The 23,221-nt window shown below is 44.1% G+C and overlaps 1 protein-coding gene across 1 annotated transcript in view; it reads right to left on the reverse strand.

Annotated features, from left to right (window-relative positions):
• RANBP9 (RAN binding protein 9) overlaps positions 1 to 23,221 on the reverse strand; it is a 154,487-nt gene that overhangs the window by 70,951 nt on the left and 60,315 nt on the right. The window contains exon 2 of the mRNA XM_063923196.1: positions 13,381 to 13,492. Coding sequence (XP_063779266.1) covers positions 13,381 to 13,492 — 112 coding nt within the window. The remainder of the gene's footprint in view (positions 1 to 13,380; positions 13,493 to 23,221) is intronic.

The following is a 23,221-nucleotide window of genomic DNA, read 5'->3' on the forward strand; positions in this document are numbered from 1 at the left end:
TCCGCCCAGGAGGAGCCCATCATCCCAGTAAAATGACCTCGTGACGGTAGTCCAGCCGTAGACCGAACATGCCAACTAGCATCACAGAACCAACGTGTAAACGGCTGTATAACACAGTCACCCAAACCATACTGGGAACCTATCAGACAACAGAGACCCTGATTCTTCAATCCGAACCAAAATGGCGACCTAAATATTCAAATCCCTGGCTACATCGAGGGAATTTGAATCAGCTAATGCCTAAGTAACCACCGGCAGTAAAATAGGGCAGATTCTGCGAAACACAGAAACCACTCTCGGCAGAACTACTAACCGAATTCTCAATTCCTTTCTATCCACCCGAAAGATCAAACAAAGGTCTTGTGAGACAAAACCACCACTTCCGACAACCACTTTGCAGATGTCAAAGCCAAGAGTATGACCACGTTCCAAGAGAGAAAGTTTCGTAAAGATATTATTAGGCCACACTCCCAACTCTAAACTTGCATCCACACCGGTTTGTAAAGTCAGGATAAGAACGACCTAGCTGAAAAACTTCCGTAGAAGCCTTCCTGTATACACCCAAAACACATAGTTACGCTCACTACAGTGGTAAGGTTAGCCGTTACGTCTTTCTTAGCTTGAAGAATTGAGGAAAGGACTTCACTGGGAACACCCTTTCGACTTAGGATATGGCCTTCCACCGCCACGACATCAGACGCAACCGCGGTAAGTCTTGAAACACGCCCTGATCTTGTTGTCACAGATCCTCACGTAGAGAAAAAAGGCAGGAATCTTTTATGAGTAAATCATGAAAACCTGAATAGCAAACCCTCCTTGGCTAGACCGGATCCAAGAGGACCGCGACTAAAAATCACGGTGTCACGAGGTTGACCCCTGCTATAGCTTAAGCGTCCCCTGACCTGGAACAATATCCCTGAGGCCTCTCCTTAAGGCGAGACGCCAACCTATCCAACTGCGACAATCTTCAAAGACTTGTCACGTCTGTGAAAACTTCTCGATGACGACCGAATTTTCCCCGGATGGAGATCACGTCAGCAGAGAAATCTATCTCTCCGTCGTTCACCTCCTGAACGAAGCCTATTAATATAGCGGTTACCAGACTCTTCACCCAACGGCAAAGCTGTGCCTCTACTGCCATTGCCGCTTTGCTCCTTGTACCACCATAGCGGTTCACTTATGCCACTGCTGACAAGACGTCTAACAGAACTAACTCGGGCAGAACACAAAGAATTCGGATGTCGAAACTAAGTCTTAATTCAAGAAAGTTTATAGCCGACAAGCTTTCCAACACGACCCTATCCCCTGGAAACACGTCCCTTGCAAGTACTGCTCCTCCGTCTCAGAGATCTGTATGCACGGACACCAGGATCTACACCCGGAACCCGAACCTTCATCCCTCTATAAGGAGAGAACCGAGCAGACACCACAGGAGCGATGTCCTGGCCGATATGATCATATTCCTGTGCATGTGCCGGTGAGACCCGGACCACATTTCCAACTGGTCTCTTGAAAACCACTCTGGCAATAAAGCCTCTCACCAAAAAAGGCCTCTCCACCAGCAGCCAACCGGTTAAGTAACGGAACACCTTGAAAAAGTGTCACAGTAAAACCGATCCAACCCTGGATCTTCAGACATCTTTACACACGGAAAAACACCGAACTTTTACCGGTTATTATCTACTCTGAAAACCACCTTCAACTTCAGTGTCGTTGGAAACAACAGCCAATCCCTGTGTCGAAGAACAGTCAGAGAGAACCAATGATTTGCACCTTTATACAGGGACCACCGGACAATGTCCTGATCCTGACGCACCTCTGTATGGCATCGCGCACTATCTTCCCTTCCAGAATGGAGCGGCAAGAACTATTAGAAAGCAGTAAGGGGAAACAACCGTAACTCAGAATGTTCCCCTTTGGATCCTATAAATAACCCACAGGTCCTAGTCTATTCCTGGACCAACTGAAAAATAGTAGACGAGTGCCCCCTGGAGTGGGGACCAGCCCGATAGACTCAGCGACAAGTGGTGGATGTGGAGAAAACGACGTCCACTACTGCGAACCTAACAAGGCTGCAGAACTCTTACCTTCTCAACTTCCACTGTCCGCACCGAAAAGGAAAAAGGAACGGTATCGAAACGGCTAAAAAGACTGCATCCCACAAAAGAATGCGTCACCAACCGTTGTGAAGGAGGCTAACTCACGAAGTTAGACTTACCAGTGGAATCCGCCGAGATTGACTGAACAGAGGCCACACCAAACAGTTGTTTACCTCCCTCCAGCATCTCCCGGAGACATCCTCCGCATTCTTCCGGTCACCTCTCCCGCTGTCACGTGGCAACCTGCTGTAATGTTATAAGGTAGAGTAGACATAGGCAAGCCTACCCACTCTGGGTAGGGTAATTCTAACAGATGCCTACCCGAATACAACACTCCCTCAAGTGCACACCGTGCAAATAAGGTCAAAGTATAGAAATAAAATTCCACTTAGCTGCCTGTGTATGATCCTTTGCGACCGAGCTCTGCGACGACCAGGAGTTGACTGTCAATATCTTCTCTCCGCGCTGTGAAGAGAATAATATTCGGACTCGAGAGGATCGAAACCAACTCATCCCGGCCAATCTAGAGCTTAATCAACAGAGCGACCAGCACATGATAAGAATACCATTATTTCAGCATTCATGGATATACATCCTGTAATACACAATAAAACACATATATCCGAACCCTGCATATATAAACCTATATCTACATATATACACATATAGATATAATCTATACGCAAGTGGATTGTCCAGACATGTCAGGTCCCTAGTGACAGTAATGTGTTGTGAATGTGTATGACCATGTACTGACATGCCCCCGATGTGGATCTACCAGGAACGTTATGGTCGACAGAAACTTAGTAAATGTTGACAGCAATGAATAGGAAGCGGGCAAAAAATAATCCTGGAACCCCGAGGGGTCTGAGGGAAGGATACAAACACAATTTTGATAACACTCCCCCCACACATACCAATAAATATATACATATATATACAGGTTGAGTATCCCATATCCAAATATTCCGAAATACGGAATATTCCGAAATACGGACTTTTTTGAGTGAGAGTGAGATAGTGAAACCTTTGTTTTTTGATGGCTCAATGTACACAAACTTTGTTTAATACACAAAGTTATTAAAATATTGTATTAAATGACCTTTAGGCTGTGTGTATAAGGTGTATATGAAACATAAATGAATTGTGTGAATGTAGACACACTTTGTTTAATGTACAAAGTTATAAAAAATATTGGCTAAAATTACCTTCAGGCTGTGTGTATAAGGTGTATATGTAACATAAATGCATTCTGTGCTTAGATTTAGGTCCTATCACCATGATATCTCATTATGGTATGCAATTATTCCAAAATACGGAAAAATCCCATATCCAAAATACCTCTGGTGCCAAGCATTTTGGATAAGGGAGACTCAACCTGTATGTATGTATGTATGTATGTATGTATGTATGTATGTATGTATGTATGTATATATATATATATTTATATACACACACACACACACACACACACACACGAACAAGGCAACCAGAGTCTGATAATTGTGTTAACCAGGACATACCGTCGATGCCGACAGGGCATCCGCAAACAACTGTATCTCCCCTATCGTGTTTTCTGTTTTAAGTACACAAATACCAATTTTCTAGTACTTAATTTCCCGAATCAAGCACCCCCATGCGCCGGCGAAGCAGACAGTTATCCGCACAGCAGCTTGTGACAAAGCCCTCACACCTGCCGACATATGTCGCCTAACCAATAGTGGGTACAAACAGGGAAACATTGAATTTACGTACTATAAGAGTGATTATGCGTCCATTATCAACCATAAAGCTATATGACCCCCATATAGCTTTAAACCACTGTGCCCCCCCTCCATCTTATTGTCCAGCAAGTCCTGGCGGGGATCTGAAGAAAAATGGCGCTGACTCCTGTATGAGGGCTAAGCTTCGCCCCTACCCGGCGCGCTTAAGCCCGCATAAATAAATAAATAAATATATATATATATATATATATATATATATATATATGAGCTGGGGAACCTATATACATATAGGGAGTAAGTCCATGTTTGTATAATACGCAGCCCAGGGCGCCCCCCTGCGCCCCGCACCCACGGAATCCGTTGGTGGGTGTGAGCCACGGAGCGCAGCGCGCACGCTGCGGTACCCCGGCGGCCGAAGACACCCGGTGTCCGGGTACGTTCCCCCGCCCGGGATAATTCACTAGATGCTGCCCAGGGCGCTCCCCCCCCAGCGCCTTGCACCCTGCAGGCCGATGGCGTGCGGGAGCAGGGAGCGCAGCGCTACCGCTGCGGCTCCCGCCCGTTCGCGGCGTACTGGCGGGGCGGGCACCGAAGTATGTCCCCCCCCCCCCAGTGAACAACAGAATATACCAATATTTATATATACTGCCCAGGGCGCTCCCCCCCAGCGCCCTGCACCCTGCAGGCCGATGGTGTGTGTGGGAGCAGGGAGCGCAGCGCTACCGCTGTTGCTCCCCCCTGCGGCACACTGGCGGGGTGAACATACCCAGTGCCCGGGCACCTAAATATGTCCCCCCGCCAGTTCCTAGACCCTCAGCAACGTGCCCCCAGGGCGCTCCCCAGCAGCGCCCTGCACCCTGCCAGAGACGTTGGTGTGTGGAAGCCTGAAGCGCAGCCCTACCGCTGCTGTTACCTCCGTTACTGAAGTCTTCTTTTCTTCCAATACTCACCCGGCTTCTTTCTTCAGGCTTCTGTGAGGGGATTGACGGCGCGGCTCCGGGAACAAGCAGCTAGGCGCACCAAGTGATCGAACCCTCTGGAGCGAATGGTGTCCAGTAGCCGAGAAGCAGAGCCTTTAAACTAAGAAGAAGTAGGTCCTGCTTCTCTCCCCTCACTCCCACGATGCAGGGAGCCTGTAGCCAGCAGGTCTGCCTGAAAATAAAAAAACTAACAAAGTCTTTTAGAGAAACTCAGTAGAGCTCCCCTAGTGTGTGACCCATCACTCCTGGGCACAAAGTCTAACTGAGGACTGGAGGAGGGGCATAGAGAGAGGAGCCAGTTCACACCCAGTTTAAGTCTTTATAGTGTGCCCAAGCTCCTGCGGATCCGTCTATACCCCATGGTCCTTTTGGAGTCCCCAGCATCCTCTAGGACGTATGAGAAATATGCATTTGGATTAAAGCTCTTTTGCAATACTATATGGTTTGGAACTGAGTAACTATGTTCAAATCCGATAGCTTAATTGCTCATGTCTATTGGGTACACAACTGGATGTTGTTGTGAATTCTACTCCCCAAGTTACACTATGCAGACATTTATCTTTCGGTGTTCAATAGGAGTTGTGCCTACTAAAGCTCTTGGGAGGGGTATCTTGTGGCTTTTAAGGGTACTTGGTTATCTTGCCTTAACTTATTTATTACTATTTACTACACAGCATTGGCACCTCTACTTTTTCTTGTACTATATCTTAGGCTGGGCACACACTCTGCGATATGCACCCGATATATCATCCAATCCGACATATCGTTCACATCCCAGTGTGTATTTACTATAACGTTAACGACAATATCTTTACTTGTTACTTTGAAATCTAGAGATATTGTACAAGACTGGATGTGGCCGGGTGTAGTCACTGACGATATAGTAAACGATATCGTTCAGTGTGTATGAACAATATCGTTTGCGGGGGGAAATTTTGCACGATGTCACATCTGATGTGCAAGTACTTTGTCATGTTTGTGGAACCTCCTTGAGATGATGTGTGTTGTGTGACAGGAATGCAGTTATGCGACCACCGGTCACTATACCGACGGCCGGTTCGGAGCCCGACTGCCGGCATGCCGACTAACAGGGACTATTCCCACTGGTGGGTGTCCACCACACCCATAGAGTGGGAATAGAACCTGTGGCAAGCGTAGTGCGCCACCGAGCGCTCTGCGTGGCGAGTGCAGCGAGCCCGCACGAGGCTTTGTTGCATTCACCGACCCGCCAGCAATCTAAAGATCGGGATCCCGGCATCGGTATGGTCACCAGTGGTATCCCAAACGCTGGTCAACCGAACCCAACCCATGTGACATGGGGCGGTTCCTGTTGGACGTAGTCAACCGAAATTGGTAGACAGTGGCCATAAAGGGATGCACATTGTCAGCAATATCCAAATGCTGCATTTAGATGACACTCGATTGGTATGAAGGGGGCTAGCCAAGAAAATATTCCCCACATAATTACACCATCGCTATCCACTTGGACCACTGACACAAGGCAGAATAGATTCATGCTGTTTATGCCAAATTCAGATTTCTCAAAGCAGCAACATTTGTCCAATCTTCAACTGTCGCCTCAATTTCCTAGTCTTAGCTGACAGGAATGGAATTCTGTGCTGTCGCAGCTCATCCACTACAAGGTGCAATATGCGTGTAGAGATGCTCTCTTCATGCCACCAATGTAACCCATGGTTATTTGCGTCATAGTAACCTTTCCTATCAATCTGGCTAGTCTCTTCTGACCACTCTCAATAAGGTGTTTCCTCCCACAGAACCAATGCTCGCTGGATTTGTTATGTTTTCCTCACCACTCTCTATAATCTCTAGAGACTATCTTGAAATAAAATCACAGGACATCAGCTGATTCTGAGATAAATCGTTCCACATGTCAAAGCCAGTTAGATCACATTTCTTCCCCATTTTGGCATTAGGTCTGAACAATTGAACCTTTGAACCAGGGCCGGTGCTAGGGTGTTCGGCGCCCCCCTGCAAACTATAAATTTGCGCCCTCCCATATTCCTTTGGCGCGCGCCGGGAAAAGGGGTGTGGTCTCACAAGTAAGGGGCATGGCCACACAGTAGTACCCCCATTTAAAATTACGCCACAATGTAGCACAATCTTATTAATCTTATACGTAATGCCCCACCCGTAGTAGTAGCGTCCTTATACGTAATGCCCCACCCGTAGTAGTAGCGTCCTTATATGTAATGCACCCCAGTAGTAGTAGCATCCTTATACATAATACCCCCTCAGTAGTAGTAGCATCCTTATACATAATGCCCCCCGAGTAGTAGTAGCATTCTTATACATAATGCACCCACAGTAGTAGTAGCGTCCTTATACGTAGTGCACCCCCAGTAGTAGACGCGTCCTTATACGTAATACCCCCCAGTAGTAGTAGCGTCCTTATACGTAGTGCACCCCCAGTAGTATTAGCGTCCTTATACGTAGTGCACCCCCAGCAGTATTAGCGTCCTTATACGTAATGCCATCCCAGTAGTAGTAGCGTTCTTATACATAATGCCCCCCGCAGTAGTAGCATCCTTATACGTAATGCCCTCCCCCCAGTAGTAGTAGCATTGTTATACGTAATGCCCTCCCGGTAATAGTAGCGTCCTTATACATAATGCTCCCAAGTAGTAGTATCGTCCTTATACGTAATGCCCTCCCAGTAGTAGTAGCGTCCTTATACGTAGTGCACCCCCAGTAGTAGTATCGTCCTTATACGTAATGCCCTCCCGGTAATAGTAGCGTCCTTATACATAATGCCCCCAAGTAGTAGTATCGTCCTTATACGTAATGCCCCCCCAGTAGTAGTAGCGTCCTTATACGTAGTGCACCCCCAGTAGTAGTATCGTCCTTATACGTAATGCCCTCCCGGTAATAGTAGCGTCCTTATACATAATGCCCCCAAGTAGTAGTAGCGTTCTTATACGTAGTGCACCCCAGTAGTAGTATCGTCCTTATACGTAATGCCCCCAGCCCCAGTAGTAGTAGCGTCCTTACACGTAATGGCCCCCCCCAGTAGTAGCGTTGTTACACGTAATGCCCCCCTGTAGTAATAGCGTCCTTATACGTAATGCCCCCCCAGTAGTGGCGTCCATAGAGCACGCGCGCGCGCAGACATACCACACACACACAATTCACACATATACACACACACACTTCTCTCTCACCCTCCACTTACCTAATCCAGTCTCCCTCTGTACAGCTCCGCCCCCTTATGGCCCGTTTAGCCACGCCCCCTACCGTCCCATGTAGCTCCGCCCCCTTCTGCCCCGTACTCGGCGCTCTGACTCACACAGATGAGATGAGGTGAGGAAGGAGGCGTATCATGCTGCAGGTGCCCGCTGCCAGTGCCTGTCATACAGTGACAGACACAGCAGTGGAAGCAGCAGCAGGGGGGACAGGACGGCGCAGCAGGGAAGGGATGCAGAGCAGTGAAGGCGCCTATCCGTCCCAGCGCCTCCCTGCACTGCATCCCTTCGCTGAGCGGGTAACGCCGGGCCTGCTTTGAACCCTCTTGACCACGTCTGCATGCTTTTATGCATGGAGTTGTTACCATATGATAGACTTTTGTACAGCTCCCTTTCCAAATGCCATTTCCTGCCTAATGTGCCTCCAGTGATGTAAATGAAAAAGAGGAGATAGCTGAAGGGTAACAAATAGGAATTAGACATGTTCTTTTCTGTTTGTAACACATACAGTGGGGATTGAAAGTTTGGGCACCCAGGGCAAAAATTCATTTTAATGTGCAAAAAGAAGCCAAGGAAAGATGGAAAAATCTCCAAAAGGCATCAAATTACAGATTAGACATTCTTATAACATGTCAAAAAAAGTTTGATTTTATTTCCATCATTTACACTTTCAAAAGAACAGAAAACAAAAAATGGCGTCTGCAAAAGTTTGGGCACCCTGCAGAGTTAATACCTTGTAGTGCCCCCTTTGGCAAGTATCACAGATTGTAAATGCTTTTTGTAGCCAGCCAAGAGTCTTTCAATTCTTGTTTGAGGTATCTTCGCCCATTCTTCCTTACAAAAGTCTTCCAGTTCTTTGAGATTCCTGGGCTTTCTGTGACGCACTGCTCTTTTAAGGTCTATCCATAGATTTTCAATTATGTTGAGGTCAGGAGATTGTGAAGGCCATGGAAAAACCTTCAGTTTACGCCTCTTGATGTAATCCACCGTGGATTTTGAGGTGTTTTTAGGATCATTATCCATTTGTAGAAGCCAGCCTTTCTTTAACTTCAGCTTTTTCACAGATGGCATCAAGTTAGCGTCCAAAATTTGCTGGAATCTTATTGAATCCATTTTTCCTTCTACTCGTGAATTGTTCCCTGTGCCACTGGCTGCAATACAACCCCAAAGCATGATTGATCAACCCACATTGCTTAACAGTTGGACAGAGGTTCTTTTCATTAAATTCGGTGCCCTTCCTTCTCCAAACGTACCTTTGCTCATTGCGGCCAAAAAGTTTTATTTTAACCTCATCGGTCCACAGAACTTTATTCCAAAATGCATCAGGCTTGTCTATATGTTCATTTGCAAACTTCAAACGCTGATTTTTGTGGTGAGGACGTAGAAGGTTTTCTTCCGATGACTCTTCCACGAAAACCATATTTGTACAAGTATCTCTTTATAGTGGAATAGTGTACCACAACTCCAGTGTCTGCCAGATCTTCCTGGAGGGATTGTGCAGTCAAACGTGGATTTTGACTTGCTTTTCTCACAATCCTGCGAGCTGTTCTGTCTGATATATTTCTTGGTCTTCCAGATCTTGCTTTAACTTCCACTGTTCCTGATGACTGCCATTTCTTAATTACATTCCGAACAGAGGATATGGGCATCTGATAACGCTTTCCTATCTTCTTATAGCCTTCTCCTGCTTTGTGAGCATCAACTATTCTCAGTATCAGTGTTCTACACAACTGCTTAGAGGAACCCATGGTGCTGATTGTTGGAGCAAGGTCAGATGAGTCTGGGCTTTTAAAACCTTTGAGATTGACATCACCTGGTCTTTCCAGACGATGATTGAGAACAATCCATGACACTGCCAGGTCTCAGCTGTCCAAAGGGGGCAGTACAAGGTATTAACTCTGCAGGGTGCCCAAACTTTTGCAGACGCCATTTTTGGTTTTCTGTTCTTTTTAAAGTGTAAATGATGGAAATAAAATCAAACTTTTTTTGACATGTTATAAGAATGTCTAATCTGTAATTTGATGCCTTTTGGAGATTTTTCCATCTTTCCTTGGCTTCTTTTTGCACATTAAAATTAATTTTTGCCTCGGGTGCCCAAACTTTCAATCCCCACTGTATGTGACCAAAATAAAATGTTTATAAAAAGTGAAGAGATAAATATATATTGTTATGCAAACAGGATCTTTTCCAACGTTTCATACTGTATGGACACTTAGGGGGTTCATAGACTCAGCAGACTTAAAAAAAAAAAGTCCCCAGAGTATTAACCATGTAATAATTACACAGATACAATAACATGTATTCCTTACTGTAAAATAGAAATAAATAAATTTATATACATATATATATATATATATATATATATATATATATCAAAATAGCAGCAGAGGAATACTGTAACCGTGCATCTGCATCATTTTACACAGGTAACAACATTCCATTTTAACTTCTAATGTATTTTAATTTCAAAGTACAAGTACAGTAGTGGTACGTTAACCCTTGTAAGAAAAACCCAAAAAACACTATAAATAAAACATATTACATGATCCTTCTATACAGATGTGTTAGTCTTAACTTTCCTTTATACATGCCATCATGGCACTGACCTTTATACATTCCATTAAGGAATACTTTCAAAATGTTTCATGCAACATAATTACTTTCCAAATTAAAGTTATATTTCACATGAGTGACATTACTATTCTCCAAATATATTATTCATGCCATCATCACTACACCAAATTTAAGTATCTATATGTAACCGTATATTTTAGATTACATTTTATATATTCAGTAACTTTAAAAGACCGTAAAAGAAGGCTGAAGGGGGGGAGGGGGGTTTCAACTGTGTTCCGGGTGCCTTAGCTAACTGACGCACAGCGGAGCAATATTGTTGCTCCGAATGGGTGCCCATTATCCAAGGCAGACTAATTTCTCTCCACAGCCTCCTGAGGTGCATGTGGTGTAAGTGCTCTAACTGGGACTTTAGAGCACTTAATGCGCAGCTAAACCCAGTGCGCCTGGGCGCAAGGAAAGTAGTGGCGCCCGATCAGAGCAACAACTGAATTGCTTCAACAGGTGCCCATTGTTTTGGGCACCCGGAAAAACAATCGCATTTTCCCCCTAGTAAAGTTGGGGGATACATCCTACACATAACACTCAGAAATGTATCTTTTTGTAGAATATTCTAAAGGTAAATATGATAAAACAAGATGAAAGGATCACCACTAGTGCACTTGTCATATCTATAGGAACGCAGCAGGGACATTATCAGGCTGACGAGGCGGTTCTGTTTTTGGCTCCCAGTGAAAGCATACAGTATATGCCCATTCAGTCCTTGGAAGACATCCAGAGACATACATACAGTAGCTTTATCTACAGCATTTTATTAGAAAAACAAAACACACAAATGAAAACACCACAGCTTATATTTTAGTGTCTTTATAAAAGACAGATCTGCAGAAAAAAGTGTTAACATGTTTATAGTTGTATTTGTCACACACTGGATTTGTCAAGTTCAGATAGTGACAATATTATTTGAATCTAATGAAGAGCAGACCAGGAAAGCAACAAATCTACTCCCTCAACTATGGTTCCAGCCTTAACACAGAACAGTTTCTTACATGACTGCAATGTGACTCTAGAACTCAGAGGGAGAATTGAATTCAGTGCGATAGACGCAATTTGCCTATCTGAAATAGTAGGAAAATCTGTCCATCTATGTTGCAAGTTTTGACTTGCACCCCATAGAGGCGTGCAGGAAATCTTGCAATTTAGGGACTACCATATCTGGCAGGTATGTGTGCAGCTGGGCATCGGGCACTTAAACTGAAGTCACCCTGTCGGAATATAAACCATGACAGAGAACAATAGCTTGCCTAACAAATGCCAGCACAATGTATGTACAGATTCTCTCTTTGAATACAGCCTTATACCTATGTATCTGGGGATGTTACAGAATGACTTTTAATATTTGGTCAGCTTGAACTTTAAGTTTAGTGGCCATTTAGTTAAAGAAATGGGAACAGTGGTATTCTATTAATGTGTGTGACTTTGAATACATCCTGTGTGCTACAATGTGCTGTGCAGCTGCCAGGCTGTAAGCTCCCGTGAACACAGCTGGCACCGTTACTGTGCTGTGAATAACAGACCCTGCTTCCAGTGCATCACTCCAGAAATATTTGAACTGCCTCCCAAATGTGATATGAGTGAAGCTTGGATACGTCATCACTAGATCCCACTGCATGGAACCCTAATAAGACCTATATAGGCTTTTTAATGAAGGCTACAATACTAATGCATGTTAATACGCTGTAAGGCGAGTTAAAAGGTTACCCGAGCTGCTGGCTTTCATTTACAGCTCTTAAGAACCAGAGGATTTCAAAGAAGGGAGGAGTTTCCAAAAACATCTAAAAAATGTGTAATGTTGGTGTGTCACCAAAGACAGAATCTAGGTCAGTGTTCACGTAAATTATCTAAATTAGTATTCAGTTGTGCAGTAAATGCCAATAGATGGTTGGTATGGGATACAGAACTGCACCCTATTTTATAAATTCCCACAAGTTCTAAGTACATAGCACGCCTATTAACTGAACTGGTGGCAAACAGTAACATTAACTTATAACAGTAATAATAAACAGAGAATTCCAGCTTTAAGAATAACCTAGAATAAATTCCCTTGTAAGGTACATGTTGAAAAGGAAGATTTCCTGAAAAGGATGAAAAACCAGAGACAAAACAAATGAACAAAACAGAAATTGGAAACGTCCTCCTTTCCCCCTGTAGCAATCACGTAGCACACAATTATGCTGGTTCACAGGCATTACCATAACGTCATGTTTAAAATGTAACAGCTGAGTGTTGTGCTAGAATGACTGTCACAGGACATGTAACACTTTCCCCTCACAGCAACTACCTGGAGCTTGCAGCCAGATTATGCTATTAATGTGCAGGCAGCTGCTGCAGCTCACTGTGCAGGAGGACTAAATCTGTCCAGCCCTACTCACTGGAGCAGAATAAAAGCTAACCAATCTGCTCTATATAACAGAAGTAGACAGATTTAATGTCCCTGCATTGAGTGGCAGTGGATGCCTGTATATAATCTCCATGGTCTGGCTTCCGCTGCATTGCGGGGCTGAAGTGGAAGGACACGTTAATCTGCACAGACTACATGATAAGAACCACGGTTAACTACAAGATGTTCCATTTCTTCTACTTCTTTCCTACAAATATTATATACACACACATAAATATATATTACACTAGAAAATAAATATAGTTAACACAACATGCTGAGACAAAAACGTATCTGAATAGATGAAAAACATTGAGAAAACTTTTTTTTAATCTTACATTTTGGTGCATAGCCAATACTCACCCATCTCTCCCTTTACTAATAATTTTCACCTCAAAATAGTATATTCCACATGCAGTTGGAATAGGATGTGTGGCCCGCACTGAAGCAGCATCTCTTGAAGTTTTACCATGTCCTGTGTAAGACAAAAAGAAAAAAATTATATATATTATTTTTCTTAATGCAATTTACTGAGGGGGAGATTCAATTGCTTTTGCGCTCCCGTTTGCCCCATAACCCCATCTAAATAGATGGGGCAATATTGAACTGGGTTTTTTTTGCACTTGTCACACCCAAATAGACCGGTTTTAGCATTGTAAGAGGCTAAACAAGTTTAAAGTCCTGGTTACTGTGCCCAAGCAGGACATTTCACCAATTTCTGCTCGTCACCTCAGGAGGCTGCGAGGAGAAATCGTGTTATCACACCCGTCTGCGGCAAAAACGGAATATCTGCCGTCGGGCACACAACACTGCCGCGAGCAGAAGCAATTGAATCACACCCTAAGAACGGCTGGGAACTATGGCAGTGGCAAGAAAGGATTTTAAATACTATAAAATGACTTTATGATAAAGTTAAGTGGTTGGTCCACTCAGGAAAGTATAATTTCAATGATGGCAATGGTTGATTCCTTTTATTATTGTATTTATATAGCAGTAACATATCCTGCAGACCTGAAAACGTTATTCAGTCATATTAGTCTCTACCCCAGTCGACTTCCAATCGGCTTTACCTTCCACACGTCAACACAACATAATAGCTACGTTAGTCAGAAGCCAATTAACCTATTAGAACATGGAAACAAACTATGCACAGCAGAAATCAGATACATGGCTCAGGCTCTGCTAGACAAAAATGCCAACCACTGTGCCGCCTGTTTGCTAAATTGACTGAGCTTGCGAGCAGGGCCTTCCTACAGTACCTCTTCGTCTGTCTGGTTTTTTTTACCCAGTTTTGTTCTATTACTGTTGTTCTAACTGTAAAGCGCAACGGAATATGCTGCGCTATATAAGAAACTGTTAATAAATAAATAAATGATTTTTCATCTTTTTTTAGTGGCTGATGTAAGGAAAAGGTGCTAGAAGTGCAAAAGGTATCTTCCCTAAATCTTTTTCCCTTTCTCCTACGTAAATACTGTATTATTACTGATAAAGGTGAAGCCATAACTGTCTATGGAATCCATTTTGTTCCTGGGTCTGTAAAAATCTATTTCTGAGGTTCTTAAACGTGGTACTCCAGACACCCCAACAGTCCACATTTTAAATAGATCCATGGCTCAGTACAGATGGTTTAATCGAATTGATTGAGGTTCTAATTAAGTCACCTCTGGCCAAGCTTCGATATACGAAAAACCTGGACCGGCGGGGTGCCTTGAGGACCGCGTTTGAGAACCTCTGATCTATTTTGTTGTAACACTGTACTTTAGTTCTCTAATGGTAATAGCAAGTTTGCTTGCAGATTTCTCTATATGCTACAGTTAGCAGGACTGTCCTCTCGTCCTAATAAGCCCACTGTATCCTCCACAAGCCTCTGGACAATTACACTACAAACCTCTCTAACATTCACAAAAGAAAAATTGGGATACATTAGGTCACATCTCTGATAAGCAGAGTTTATCATCTTGATATAGCCAAACCACAATTTTGGGCAAGATCATGGCCCTATGAGTGCCGAGAACCTGGCACTGTTTTCAGGTATGTTGTGAAAGCATGTGATGTGTGTAGCTTTATTGGGGTGGTGGACAATGTCAATGTGGGGTATAGCCATGTCAAATAAAACAATGAAATTAAGACAAGAGCCGTACACAGGTGACTGCATTGTGGAAGTACATAAAAATGTGTAACATATAAGGATGCAATCCCGTTAGGCACTCAGTGTTTCTGGTCTTGAAAATAAGTGGGAAGTGGCTCCCTGTATACACTTGTATGGGGGATGGCAGGGGGAAGGGGGGGGGGCAATGTTGGAGCAAATATCAGAGGTAAATGACCGCTCATGACTGGAAGGAACTCGTCAGGAGCGGTTGTTCATTCCTATAATTCGACAATACCAAAATAAGGGCTCGGATAGGACAGTACAGTTAGGCACAAGGCTGGTTGTGTAAAAATTTCCATCAAAGGTGGGAAAAGGTCTGTATGACAATAAGGAGAGATGTAGAAAACCCACAAAACAGTGGTGGAAGAAACAAGTAGCGCAAGACACCGATTACTCTGAATCATATTGATCATACAGGATGGGGGAGTGGTGGTGGGGGGTTAAATTCTGTGGGAACTGATGTCTGCCTGGCTGCTCACACATGAGCCAATCACGGTATTGCAGACATTGCAAGTTTTCCCTCACACTGCTTTGGGGTGCAAGGTGACATTTTACATGCTGGCAGGATGCAATGCACTGTTTCAGAACGGAACATTGCATGGACATGGAGCATTTTATTCCTCCCATACATCTTATTTCTTAAGTAAACATTTAGGCTGGAGTTCTTGATCTCTTGCCAGTTTTGGAAATGTCACACACTTGTTACACAATGATTTTCTTATTTTTTTTAAAAAACCCTTGTTGAATATTATGCATCAATAAAACTATGCAAGGTACAACATTATGTGTGTCCAATAAATAAGGATATAGAACTATAAATAGCACCAATATGCACAATGAGGCCATGGTACCTCATGCTTTAAGTCTGAACTGGTGAAATTACATGATCATTGCAGTATAAGGGGTCAGTCTTTTATTTTAGACATTACATAAGTACTGTTCCAATGGTCAGGAAGACAGCGCAGGTTAGAAATCAACGGCTCTCTACATTCTGCCTCATCTGATGACCACATTAGAGAATTATGTCTGCAGTGCATTCAATTCCAAAAACAAATGAAAACATGCTCATGTGATCTGGCTTCTGTGATGGGTACTTGCTGTACAAACTGCAGATGAAGTACTATAACTATAAATAAATAAAATTCAGTTGGGAAAGGGGTTGTGCAATAGAAAATAGCACATTGTGATGCCCCACCCCCAACAAAAAGTATAACATATACAAAGTAAAACAATTGTGTGTATCAACTTTATTTCAGAGGTTTATCTGAGTGATAAGATTCTCTCATGAGCTGTGTGCCGTGTTGAAACAGGTGTTTTTTTTTTGGCTGCATACTGGACAAAATTCCTTGGCTTAACACGGGACAGGCCAATCACCTAGCCACAATCTCTTCATTGGAGCTTGTGATTGGTCCTGCTTGTTCCAGACACTGCCAAACGAGAAACAGCTGCATGCAGCCTCTGGGCTCTGGCTACGGTGGAGTCCGGCACAAACACTATTTGCTAGGTGGTAGTACAACTATTAATCGTCTAACCCAGTGGACTGAACAATTCCCCTTATGCCACAAACTGGCACGTGCAATGCAGACGGATGAGCAGATTTTAGCAGCAAGTCACCAATATCCCTGAGTTATAGTGAAAGAATAGTTTTTTTTGCCTCCTGCACACCATTGGGTCAGGCATGTAGTATTGAATCTGCATCATAGTGGTTCTCTACTATTTTCTACTGTAGCATCATCTTCCTGTGCTAAGAAGCAGCATTAATTTATAGGTGTTTTACTCGAACAAAGCAAAAACGTTCTGAAAGTTTTATTGTGCAACTCTCTCCCTGCAATTTTTTTTCAACTACATTATTCACAAAGAAGTTGGACAGACTTGCCTCATTACCTGCAAAACTGCACTTTTGTACAATTATTCTGTTTTGTATAATATACTGCAAATAGAATTCTAAATAGACACTTATGTCAGCATTTGCTAAAGGCCAATATTAAGATCAGAAAATAAGATTTTTAAAATCTGTGGTTTGGAGGCTGAAGTCTCAACCTGTATCTGAGTTTTAGTTTTACTTTATGTTTAGTGCCTGGAAAGATGGCATCTACCTGTCTCAACAAGCCGGGCAAGTGCGCTTCTGCCACGCCAACATTACACTAAGGTAACCACAGCAGCACTATGTAGTCTGTAGCCATTTCTTACTGAAAAAACTGGGGGATCAGAAAGAGTAGGCTCCTCCATGTAGTGGAAAACAGCACAGGCTAAAAGCCCTGTAGCTGTCAGGCTATTTTACGGGAAATAGGCTCAAATTCTAAAAAAAAATATTTATTTTTAACAAGTGCAGACAGATGAGACAGTGATTATTATATCATGTGCTTTGGGTTTTCTCATTTGTCCTAACAATATATTTCAGATGGTCTTAAAACTGCAGATGCTGTTTTTATATTACTGTTTGATGTGTGGATGCCTTTAGTAATTAGCCAGGTTCACAAATGGCATACCATGAAAACTTGTAACCAGAGGTCTCCCTCCCTCACTTTCTGTTACAAATTAAGCATTGCTGATATAAACATACAATGAACCGTATAACACCAAGTGCCGTAATCAGTATGATCTGTAATTAGCTTAGTTGTTACTGGTACAGATAGCGGTTACCGGTACCACCAACACATCACGTTTGATATTATTAAACATTTTATACTACGTATAAATTGCCACTTATTGGGATAGCACTCTCAGGGGGGTATGAAATGTCGGCAATCACATGCCCGACTGTGGAATCCCAACACTGGACGGGGGTATTTGACCCCCCCTCCTCCCCTCCCCCTCCACGGGTGTCGCCTAGGGCTAACCCTCCATGGGTGTCTCCTTGCGCTAATCCCCCCCCCCCCCTCCCCAACTCAATCCTAACCTCCATACTCACCTTCGGGATGTCGGCTGTCGGTGTCCCGGTACCATTCTCTTGAGGGGTGTTGGGATTGCGGCATTGGACCGCTGGCATCCTGACCGCTGTGATGCCAATCATATCCCTCTTAGGGTACCCAAAGCCTATCCACATTGATGTGGCTTGATACAGACTGAATATTCTTTTCTTAACACACATATAGCTTATTGCATGCTCCAGTCACCCTAAACAGACTCAGATCAGTGCTTAGTGCTCTTTATTGCTGCCTAAATTGAGAAGGTAACCTCACTTACTCGCAGCTCCTGAGCACACGCATTCATGAACAACCAATGAGTGTACCATGCATTTACCTTATACCTGAAATGCTGTAAATATGCCCTCCTCTTCTATGATGTTACATCAAGCCCCCCCCCTTAGACGAAGTTTATCGGCTCAGTACATAAAAAAAAATAAAAAAAAATTGCAGAGATGAATGTACAAAATGATTCGAAGAGGGTTGATCTTTCTTTACTGGTTGTCCCCCCCGAAAAAAAAGTTTAGCATATGTCAGTAAATGTGGGTGTTAGGACGGATCCCGTTAGGCAAGTGGTTTTCAAACTGGGTGACTCAGAACACTTGCAGAGGTGCCTTGGGTTGGTGTTCCAGGACCAATTCAAATTATTTATGGTCAGTGTAATAGGTAAAACCAGTGCTGGTGGCTGTCACTCATAAAACATGTGGACATTCAGAAGAAAATCTTGTCCCTCACCACATAACTTACCCAAAGGATGACATATAAACACAATTTATTTAATTTTATATTTCTTTCTAAATTTGAGAAAAATTCTGATACTCTAGGGCACCGTGATTCAAAAAGATTTGGGAACCACTGGACCTGGCTCTGCAGTAGCTGGCTATTCAGATGAGTGACCGTCCATATGGAGTGCCTGGAGTGACTACACACAGATGAATCATGAGCAAAACACAAAACTCCATTGTGAATACATGACTGCTTTTTGTTGTTTTTTTTGTTTTTGTTGAGACTCGAAATAGCTGTGTGTGAGTCACCTTTGTCTGTCATTGTTTTGTTTTTATGAAAAACATACTGTGTTATTTACTACATTTTCCTTGTACACTTTAAAAATCATGTTTAACATTGCAATGAAAAACCTACTATGCAACGTATATATAAATGTGCCCCTCAAGCAGTATAAGCTTATGTAACAAACAAGGCAAGCACACACCTCAACAGTGGTATCTTAACTATACTGTCGCTATTGCAGTGAATGAGAGCAAAGAAGGCAAGCAGATTAACGGGAGGCAAGACTAATGCTGGCCATACACTAGGTCGATATCGTGTACAAATACACAATATCGACCGGTCATTCAACACATTGCATTCAGATTGTGCATGTTAATGGGTGCGAATATGATGCGATGCGCAGCCCGCACGTCGCAACAGCTGATCATATGTGCTGCACAAATGATCAGCCGATCCCGGCCCCCCGCAATTGCGGAGGTACGATAGATTGTACAGTGCAAAAGCACCGTACAATCTATTGAATACCCGGCGGCTGGCGGGTGGGATCGTAGTACGATTTGCATCTAATGCGAGTCGTACTAATGTATGGCCAGCATTACTCCATATGACAGTGGATTACAAGTAAATAAACAAATGGCTGTCAACAAACTGAAATGAAAACTGTCATGGTTGTGTGATAAATGCCATTTACCAATACAGAAAACAATTAAAAATAAGGCAGTATGTTTGAAAAGAGGAAGGACTATAGTCAAAGTTCAAGGATCCTTTATGGCTTCAGAACTAGAGAAAAGATAGGATTTTAATACCTACCGGTAAATCCTTTTCTCTTAGTCCATAGAGTATGCTGGGGACTCCGTAAGGACCATGGGGTATAGACGGGATCCGCAGGAGACATGGGCAAACTATAAGACTTTGAATGGGTGTGAACTGGCTCCTCCCTCTATGCCCCTTCTCCAGACCTCAGTTAGAAAACTGAGCTCAGGGAGACGGACATTTCGAGGAAATAATTTATTGTTTAAACACCGCGAGTGTCATACCAGCTCACATCCCGAACATACCGCAGAACGTGGCATTCAATAGAATACCAGCCAACGGCATGAACAATACACAGCCACATGCTGAGAGAATATGTAACACAACCAGTGTGTCAACACAACCAATAATAAGACACCGCATGCCACGGCATGCCCAACGTCAGCAACAGCCTGACAGAAAAAAGAAACACCACAAGAGTGTAACCATAACCAATAACTGCAGACACAGTACGCACTGGGACGGGCGCCCAGCATCCTCTACGGACTAAGAAAAAATAAGATTTTAAACCTACCGGTAAATCTATTTTTCCTAGTCCGTAGAGGATGCTGGGGACTCCGTAAGGACCATGGAGTATAGACGGGCTCCGCAGGAGACATGGGCACCTATAAAGAACTTTTAGTATGGGTGTGCACTGGCTCCTCCCTCTATGCCCCTCCTCCAGACCTCAGCTTGAGAACTGTGCCCAGAGGAGATGGACAATACGAGGAAAGGATTTTGTAAATCTAAGGGCAAGATTCATACCAGCCCACACCAATCATACCATGTAACCCGGAACATTCATAACCAGTTAACAGTATGAACAAACAACAGCAACGGTCCAAGACTGATTCCAACTGTAACATAACCCTTATGTAAGCAATAACCATATACAAGTCTTGCAGATTTTCCGCACAGCATCCTCTATGGACTAGGAGAAATAGATTTACCGGTAGGTTTAAAATCTTATTTTCTCTTACGTCCTAGAGGATGCTGGGGACTCCGTAAGGACCATGGGGTTAATACCAAAGCTCCCAATCGGGCGGGAGAGTGCGGATGACTCTGCAACATCGACTGAGCAAATGCTATGTCCTCATCAGCCAGGGTATCAAACTTGTAGAATTTAGCAAAAGTGTTTGACCCCGACCAAGTCGCTGCTCGGCAAAGCAGTAATGCCGAGACGCCTCAGGCAGCCGCCCAAGAAGAGCCCACCTTCCTAGTGGAATGGGCCTTTACTGAATGTGGTAACGGCAATCCAGCCGTAATATACGCCTGCTGAATCGTGTTACAAATCCAGCGAGCAATAGTCTGCTTTGAAGCAGGCGCGCCAATCTTGTTGGCTGCATACAGAACAAACAGAGCCTCTGTTTTCCTAATTCTAGCCATCCTGGCTACATAAATCTTTAAGGCCCTGACTACATCCAGGGACCTGGAATCCTCCAAGTCACTCGTAGCCACAGGCACCACAATAGGTTGGTTTATATGGAATGAAGAAACCACCTTAGGTAAAAATTGAGGACGAGTCCTCAATTGCGCTCTATCAACATGAAAAATCAAGTAGGGGCTCTTGTGACACAAGGCCGCTAATTCCGACACCCGCCTTGCAGATGCCAAGGCCAATAACATGACCACCTTCCAGGTGAGAAATTTCAACTCAACCGTGTTAAGGGGTTCAAACCAGTGTGATTTTAGGAACTGCAACACCACGTTCAGGTCCCATGGTGCCATTGGGGGCACAAAAGGAGGCTGGATGTGTAGCACTCCCTTTACAAAAGTCTGGACTTCTGGAAGAGAAGCCAATTCCTTCTGAAAGAATATCGACAGAGCCGAAATCTGTACCTTAACAGAGCCTAATTTTAGGCCCATATCCACTCCTGTCTGTAGGAAGTGGAGAAAACGACCCAAATGGAAATCTTCCGTAGTAGCATTCTTGGTTTCACACCAAGAGACATATTTCCGCCAGATACGGTGATAATGTTTTGCCGTCATCTCCTTCCTAGCCTTTATTAGAGTAGGTATGACCTCTTCCGGAATACCCTTCTCAGCTAGGATCCGGCGTTCAACCGCCATGCCGTCAAACGTAACCGCGGTAAGTCTTGGAACATGCAGGGCCCCTGCTGCAACAGGTCCTCCCTTAGAGGAAGAGGCCAAGGATCTTCTGTTAGCATCTCCTGAAGATCTGAGTACCAGGCCCTTCGAGGCCAGTCTGGAACAATGAGTATTGTCTGTACTCTTTTTCGCCTTATGATCCTCAACACCTTTGTGATGAGAGGAAGAGGAGGAAACACGTAGACCGATTGGAACACCCATGGCGTTACCAGAGCGTCTACTGCTATTGCCTGAGGGTCCCGGGACCTGGGCACAATACCTCCGAAGCTTCTTGTTGAGGCGTGACGCCATCATATCTATTTGAGGAACTCCCCAAAGACCCGTTATCTCTGCAAAGACTTCTTGATGAAGTCCCCACTCTCCTGGATGGAAGTCTGCCTCCCAGTTGTCCACACCCGGAATGAAGACAGCTGACAGAACGCTTACGTGATTTTCCACCCAGCGAAGAATCCTGGTGGCTTCTGCCATCGCGACTCTGCTCCTTGTCCCGCCTTGGCGGTTCACATGAGCCACTGCTGTGACATTGTCCGATTGAATCAGCACCGATAGGTTTCGAAGAATACTCTCCGCTTGTCGAAGGCCGTGGTATATGGCCCTTAATTCCAACACGTTGATGTGCAGGCAGGACTCCTGGCTTGTCCATAGTCCTTGAAAATGTCTTCCTTGGGTGACTGCTCCACATCCTCGGAGGCTCGCGTCCGTGGTTATCAGAACCCAGTCCTGAATGCCGAATCTGCGACCCTCTAGGAGGTGAGCACTTTGCAGCCACCATAGAAGAGACACCCTGGCCCTGGGGGACAGTGTTATCTTTTGATGTAATTGTAGATGGGACCCGGACCATTTGTCCAGAAGGTCCCATTGAAACGTCCTCGCATGGAACCTGCCGAAGGGGATGGCCTTGTAGGCTGCCACCATTTTCCCCAGAACACGAGTGCATTGATGAACTGACACTCTTTTTGGCTTTAGCAGGTCTCTGACCATGTTCTGGAGGTCCTGGGCTTTTTCCAACGGGAGAAAAACCTTCTTTTGTTCCGTGTCCAGTTTCATACCCAGGAACGCTAGTCGAGTTGTTGGAACCAACTGTGACTTCGGTAGATTGAGAATCCAACCGTGTTGCTGGAGTACTCTCAGAGAGAGTGACACGTTTCTCAGCAATTGCTCTTTTGATCTCGCCTTTATCAGGAGATCGTCCAAGTATGGGATAATTGTGACTCCTTGCTTGCGCAGGACCACCATCATT

This window comes from Pseudophryne corroboree, chromosome 5, assembly GCF_028390025.1.
Source record: "Pseudophryne corroboree isolate aPseCor3 chromosome 5, aPseCor3.hap2, whole genome shotgun sequence".
Lineage (NCBI taxonomy): Eukaryota > Metazoa > Chordata > Amphibia > Anura > Myobatrachidae > Pseudophryne > Pseudophryne corroboree.